Source organism: Merops nubicus, unplaced genomic scaffold (genome assembly GCF_000691845.1).
Source record: "Merops nubicus isolate BGI_N331 unplaced genomic scaffold, ASM69184v1 scaffold52294, whole genome shotgun sequence".
In the NCBI taxonomy this organism is placed as follows: domain Eukaryota; kingdom Metazoa; phylum Chordata; class Aves; order Coraciiformes; family Meropidae; genus Merops; species Merops nubicus.
Genome location: NW_008604623.1, coordinates 2,184 through 9,487, shown reverse-complemented (window position 1 = coordinate 9,487; position 7,304 = coordinate 2,184). Strand labels below are relative to the sequence as shown.

The 7,304-nt window shown below is 38.1% G+C and overlaps 1 protein-coding gene across 1 annotated transcript in view; it reads right to left on the bottom strand.

Moving 5' to 3' along the window:
* RAB27A (RAB27A, member RAS oncogene family) overlaps window positions 1–4,398 on the bottom strand; it is a 7,236-nt gene extending 2,838 nt beyond the window's left edge. Inside the window, exons 1-4 of the mRNA XM_008939036.1 lie at window positions 4,224–4,398; window positions 2,425–2,510; window positions 1,533–1,636; window positions 188–311 (exon numbers count right to left, since the gene is read on the bottom strand). Coding sequence (XP_008937284.1) covers window positions 188–311; window positions 1,533–1,636; window positions 2,425–2,510; window positions 4,224–4,376 — 467 coding nt within the window. The 5' untranslated portion in view covers window positions 4,377–4,398. The remainder of the gene's footprint in view (window positions 1–187; window positions 312–1,532; window positions 1,637–2,424; window positions 2,511–4,223) is intronic.
* Window positions 4,399–7,304: the final 2,906 nt, after the last annotated feature.

Here is a 7,304-nt window from a genome sequence, read left to right as displayed (position 1 = left end):
GGAATGTGAGAAAACATAAATTTTTATTGGGGAAAAAAAAAAAAAAAAAAAAAAAGACATCATACTGGCCAGTTAGGCATTCTGAAATGCTTATTCTCACAATAGCCTTTCAGGATACAAAAAAGACGTTACAGCAAACATTTCATTCTGCCTTAAACACAGCAATAACTGGAAGGAAGTTACTCACCCATATTTTTCTGCAAGTTCCTTAGCCTCTTCTTCTTTCACCATTCTTTGGTCTTCCAGATCACTCTTGTTTCCACATAATACAATGTCAGGGTTTTCACAATATGCATGCATTTGTAGCTGACCTAACAGCAACAACATGAATGGGAGTCACACATAAAGCTCACCAAGAACTTTACCACATTTCAGGGGACACAAAGTCGTTTGGGAAAATTACTGTTTGAAAGACAGAAAACAAGCATGTTCTCTGTTATCTCACAGGACTTCTGCTAGTACATTGAGGAGCCAGCGAACAGGTGCACATCCACTATCACATACCTAGTGAAAAAGCCAGGGAAGCAGAAGGCTGACAATGTTTGCACAGAAGCTGTGTATCTGTAGCTTAAGGAGTTATGCTCACCAAGCATCTTCAGTCAGCTGCCAGGAAAGGATATACTTCCCTCTCCTGATGGATTATGGAGTTTGGGAACTCCTTCACGTAGTTGCACCAGCCTAGTAATATTTACTTTCCATTAAGTTTTGCTGACAAACCTACGAGGACAGACTGAGAGAGTTGGGCCTGTTCAGTCTGGAGAAGAGAAGGCTCCGAGGTGACCTTACTGTGGCCTTCCAGTATCTTAGGGGGGCCTACAAGAAAGCTGGGGAGGGACTTTTTAGGATCTCAAGCAACAACAGAACTAGAGGGAATGGGGCAAAGCTGGAAGTGGGCAGATTCAGGCTGGATGTGAGGAAGAAGTTCTTCCCCATGAGAGTGGTGAGACCCTGGAATGGGTTGCCTAGGGAGGTGGTTGAGGCCCCATCCCTGGGGGTCTTTAAGGCCAGGCGGGATGAGGCTCTGGGCAGCCTGATCTAGTGGGAGGTGTCCCTGCTCCTGGCAGAGGGGTTGGAACTGGGTGATCCTTGTGGTCCCTTCCAACCCTGACAGATTCTGATCTGTTTTGGCAGAGGACTGTGGCGCCCTGGTGGGTCGGTGGTTGGACTTGATGATCTTGGAGGTCCCTTCCAACCTAAATGATTCTATGATTCTATGAAAATACAGTTTTGCATAGGCTTTCCACACACTTAAATTACTGACTATCACCAGAGCCAAGGATATGATGTTCTCTCAGCTTGTTTTCATATAGGTTAAGATTCAAGTTCAGTAGGCAAAACTGATTTTCAGGTAAGCACTAGAAGCCACCACTAGCAGCTAGTACAATTATGAAAGCAACATTTACTTTCTTTTACTAAGAAAGCTACAAAAAAAAGAGTATTTTCAGTTCTATTTCTCAGTGAGACTCCATATTCACAGAGTCCCCTCCCCACCTATGCAAAGAAAGAAAGCAAAAACGAAGAAAATGTCATACTTATCCAGTTCCTGACATTCAGAAAGCTTTGCTCATTTGTCAGATCAAAGAGTAGAAGAAACCCCATGGCATCTCTGAAGAAAGCCGTTGTCAAGCTACGAAACCTAGACAAGCAAAAGGAAATTAGTCGGCTCATCTGACAAGTAATTTTGAAAATACAATTCCATACAGTCATAAAACTGAATTAAGCAGAATGAAATATTCATCATAATTGTTTTGCTGATGTGGGGCTGCATAACAAGAATTGCTAACATTACTATATTATTATTATGTTATTCATATTACTATGAATCAAGGCCTAAGGAATTCTCGGAGACATTTCATTCAAGCATGAGAACTTTAAACAAAGTCTTCTACTATAAAGCATGACTTGATAAAGATTCAGACATTAAAATAAGAATGCAATTCAAACTCTGAATAGGAATTTGTCCCATATACACATCAGTTCTTGATTTAAGACTATCAACCACTGGGGTGCTAGTCTTTTGATAGACAAAGAGAAAATAATTCTCTGAGATGACTTCACCTGACTTTCCCAAGACCAACATACTCACAGAAATGTAAATAAAACTGAAGAAAAGAAAGCTTTCTAAAAAGAAAAGCTTTAAAAGCACGTATATGCATTGGCCATGAAAAAATAAACTGAAAAGTTCCAAAAGACAGAAAGCAAATCCTACAGTTTCAGTGTTCTATACTTGTAAATTACAGTTGTAATATAATGTTTGTCACAGGTAGTCATAGGAAACTTTCCATCACTGTTAAAGTAAGCACACTTTCCCATCTTGAGTCATACAATTAAAATGTAACAATAAAGAGAATTCATTTACGTGTTTGCATTTGGATCTATCTTGATGGCAATTGCCTTACTTGCAAGGTGGGGGGTGGAGCATACCTTTCCTGCCCTGCAGTATCCCAAAGCTGAAGATGTATCCTCTGTCCTCTGCCACCAACACCATCTGGCCCATTGGGTCTGTACACCTGTAAAAGGTAAATTTGCAAGGCCAGGTATTACCAGTCCAGCCTCTACAGAATAAAAATTAACTGACATTTAAAGTCATTAAATGCAGCAAAACTAGCAATGCCAATGCAAAGATTCCAACTACAAAACAACTCCTCTGCTTTGTATGACAAAAGTCATTTGGCTTGCATTTTAATTTTGCATCCAATTGAGCATTTGAAAATAAGGGTAAAAATGAAACCAGAACAACAGTATCCAAGAGACTATGGTCTCCAAACAGATGTTAGAGCCATTCATTAGACAAGCTTAATTTTAGTATTTTGATTTTCTGTTGTTTGTTATTGTCTTGTATCATGTTCAAATTAGAATATAAGATAGCAACAATCAGATCATGCAATCTGGCAATATATTTGTACCACTATCAGAACCTTATTAGCAAACCAAATATACTCCTAAAGATAATGACATCTCTTCTTCGATGCCAAAAGGTTACTGAAAAATAGTTGAGGGTAGATCTTATCATATAACTTAAAAAGCAGAAATTGAGTCATAATGATAAAACATTAGTTTACTCAGCATGAAAGTATAAATAGGGGCAACTGTTAGCTTTGGAAGGATCATATGAAAATAGACTCATTTCTTGTTTAGAACACTTCATGTTAGGTTGTCTTCTTTACCTTCAACTGCCATTGTACCCAAGATTACCAGAGTTACAAACATATCTTTAGAGACACATAAACTTGTTCAACTTGTGGATTATATGATCAAGATTGTGTAACCTAAATCTTACCCTAAATTATTAAATATGCTAAACTAGTAAACCCACCAGGTTTACTATCCCACAAAAGAAATACTAACTTACTCGAGAGACCGGTTTCACATTTCACTAAGATATTTGCTCCTTCCATTACTGTGGCACATGTCTTTTCCAACCAAAATGGAAACCAAATCCTATGTCATCCATCAAAAGCCAGTCTGCACCATGCCCGTTACAGCATCCAGATTTTTGGACACTGGGGAAGTCATCAAATTACACTGAAAGGCATTCAATACTGCTACATGAGAATAAAAAAAATAGCTTGTGCCAACTCAATTTCTCAGGCCTGTAAGGACCAGCATCCAACTTGTTACCATAACACAGTGGTCAGCTTCATATCAAAAGAACGCTTGTCTAATTTAATAACAATTTAGGGGTTAAAAACCAAAACAAAACAACCTTATTTTTCACCATTCTTCTCTGGCAGTGGTAACTGCTTAGTAAGCTAGATCAGCTCCATGTATCGTAATACCACACTTGATTCACATATTTCAAAACAGTTTTAAAATCAACATTGCAGTCTTTGTTCACTAGCTATTTCAGTTCACAAACAGCAAAACCATTTTTACTACAGCCTAGTCTTTCCTTGTTAACAGAGTTCAACAATAAAAGTGCTACTCCAGGTACTATGTGTATAACTCAGAGATACACGTATCAACGCATGCTGAGCAGAAGTGGTTGCTTAGAATCATCTCTTCTTACTTGAACTCTAGGGGAAATGGGGGAATGACAACACCACAGAACAATGGCAAAAATAACCAGGTAAAATGACATCATTTACTTGTCACAAGACTAAGTGCACAGTAGCTACTGATTGCATGCCTACACATGAGGATGAGCAGGTCCTGTTTTTGAAAACCAGCTTCTAGCCATCATGATGCCATTTTAAAGTAGCACACTGTTTGTGAAAACTCACCACTCTTTTTTCCCTAAAGTCAATGCCCACGGTTGTGATAAATTTGGAATTAAATTTGCCATCTGTATATTGATAAAGAAGGCTGGTCTTTCCTACTCCAGAATCGCCAAGTGCTAGAAATTTTATGAGGTAATCATAGTCCCCATCAGACATAGTGAGAATTCAGGAGACACCTGAAAAAGCAAAGCAAAAAGATTAGTTAGTCAACAGCTCTGCCAAGGTTTCTTTAGACAAATGTTTAAAATACAAATCACTATTTGAATTACAAAGCATCCAGCAGTGGGACCAGTTCTGTATTCTTTCACACTAGTTTCATCTTACACTCTCAATTATGCCAATTATCAGTACCACATTCAGCTGTGACAGAAAAAAATGCTTTGTTAATTTTATTTAGAGTCCTCTTACTAGGAAGAGAAGGCAACACAATTTTAACTCTTTCAAGAAAGACTGAAAATCAAGGTCAAGGTATTCCAGACACTTGGAACTTAAACTGCAGAGTTGTTTTTAACCTGCATGGAAGCTAGCAAAAGCTACTGAAAGATACCACCAGCAATGCAATTCTGACCTCACATTCACTCTGACATTATTTACATACACAACAAAAATTTTTTCCAGACTTCCTGCTATACTTAAAATAAAATTACAATTATTCTTTATTAATAACTATTCTTCAGTCTTTAAATGTTTGGGTTTTTTTTTTCATATGAGGAAGAAAAATAACCAAGTTACAATTTTGTGGTGGGGTTTGTGTTTTTTTGTGGGTTTGTTTTTTTTTCTGTTTGGTTGGTTGGGGTTTTTTTGTTTGGTTGGTTTTTTTTGTTTAGAGGACCAGTTTTCAAAGTTTTAAGTTTTTATCATGACGCTAGTTAATCATTTAAACCAAATCTTGATTCTGAATTGCCATTAAACACTACATACACATTTTCCCATGGCCCGTACACATGTAAGAAATTTCTCTGTATCCTTTTTGAGCTTTTGAAAAAATAACCACATTAGCTACAGTCTGATAAAAGTGCAGCAACAGCTGCACCGTATAACAAAAATCACTGGTGAATTTCATGTATACTAGAAAGATCGATGTTTGCACTAGTACTTTTCTGTTGAATAGCTACTGAGCCTCTCTCCCCCCAAAACAAACAGTAGAGAGGTGCCTTCTGTTGTGTTGAAAGACATGAACATGAAAAGATAAGCCTAAAATAACCATTGTAAAAGCAGCATAAACCTAGGATTAAATTGCCTCTTATGAAGGAGGAAAATAGATACCAAAACACAAAAAATAAGATAAATGATGAAATAAAAGACAAAAAAAAAAAAGTAAAGTCTGCTGTTTCAACTGTAAATGAGTATTTTTTGAACTAGGTTTCAAATAAACACTGCAGCAGTTTGCATCAATGGCAAAACACCAGTTCATTTCTTGAATGTCATCTCATAGTTTAAGGCTGGGGTCAAACTCCGTATCTCAATTACATGGGTGCCAATCACCACCATTAAGCTAAAACCATAACTATCTTTCAAGCTTCAGCTTTATACTAGTACTGCTCTTGGTTACAAGGCAGAAATGTGATTAGTTGACTTAGGCATGATTGGACTTAACATGATCAAAGGCAGTCAGTGATCAAATTTACACTCAGATACTCTCCAACTAAAGAGTCAGTGCAAAGCATCTGACCCTTCTTTGCTATTTCCAGTTTTGAAGTCCTTTTACCCAGCCTAGGCATATTTTACACTATACCATCAATGACAGCAAAACTTTGCAGAAAAGTGGTTTTAGGTGATGAGAGTTCACACTCAACCCCACAGCACTGCCAACTATTTTGCTTTCTGCTGTTGTGTTTTAATGCAAAGTTTTGCAATAGAGTAAAAGATGGAAACAAAACCCTGTGGTAATAGTTATCAGTAAGTTTTTTACATAAATACCCGACAACTGCAGGCCTGCACCCCCCGTGCAGGTCTGATGGAGAAGCACATTCAAGTAAGCAAGTTGAACAGGCAGCCACACACTGATACAGGAACATTTTTAGAAGAACTTAAAAGCCCTGATCCAGTAGAAATATTCACATATCAGAAAAAGAGGTCTGGGGGATTTGTTTCATTTTTTAAATCCTCCCCTGTTGGGGAAGGTAAAAATATCTAGTAGCTTTAAAAAGCCTTTTCATTGAAATGAAAAGACTAGAAGAAAGGGAAAAGTATTTTAAAAAGCAAACAAACAGGTTTTCACTTAAGACTGGATATGATTTAGACTTCACCTCATATATGACATTCCTTTAGTCCTCAGGTATTCTCCAAGGGCAAAGGGCTAAGCTATGTCTTGACTCAAGTACATGTTCTTTCAGCTTCAACACTCTTAAATTAATTGTTGTTTAAAAGGCTTAAATGCAAATCTTAGAGCCAGTGTGTTATAGAAAGACAAGCAAGCCTCACGTCATTTACTATACCGCCTCACCTGTACAGAAGTACGTCCCTTGTCTTGTTGGTATTTTGTCAGCCAGCTATAAGTATACAGAAAGTTATATGGAACATGCTTTTAGTAACAGGTACAAGCCATAGTGCCACCTAATCACTGCTAATTTATTTTGTAAGTGCTAATTTACCATGCGCTCTGTGCAAGACGTTGCAGAGGAGGAAAAGGTGCTACAGCTCCTACTTGGAGCCATCAGAAACTGGGGCGGTTCAGCTGCACCCTTCCACAGTACGGAGCTGAGTGAAAGCTCTGGCTAAAACAGACAGGTCAAGGTTAGGCCTAGGGGAAGCAAAACCTAAAGGTATTCCTAGTGTCACATCTGATTTGTAGTGTGTCTGTTTGGACAAACACGCCACATCATTCAGACACTTAAACCTCAATGCCGCATATGGCCAGTAACAAATACAACTTAGAAATGATTAGTGGAGGGCTGGGAGCCCTTCAAAGGAAGGGCATAAAAATGCCTTCTGAAGGATTTGCTTGAGAAGGAAACTTTCTCCTTAGGCTTTTGGAATGCATACATCTTTCACTGCACCCCATAATATCAATCTATTATTCAGGTATCTGTAGGGAGTGGTTCTTGTGAAACCCTGCGCAGTTAGCCTATCCTTGGAGACATG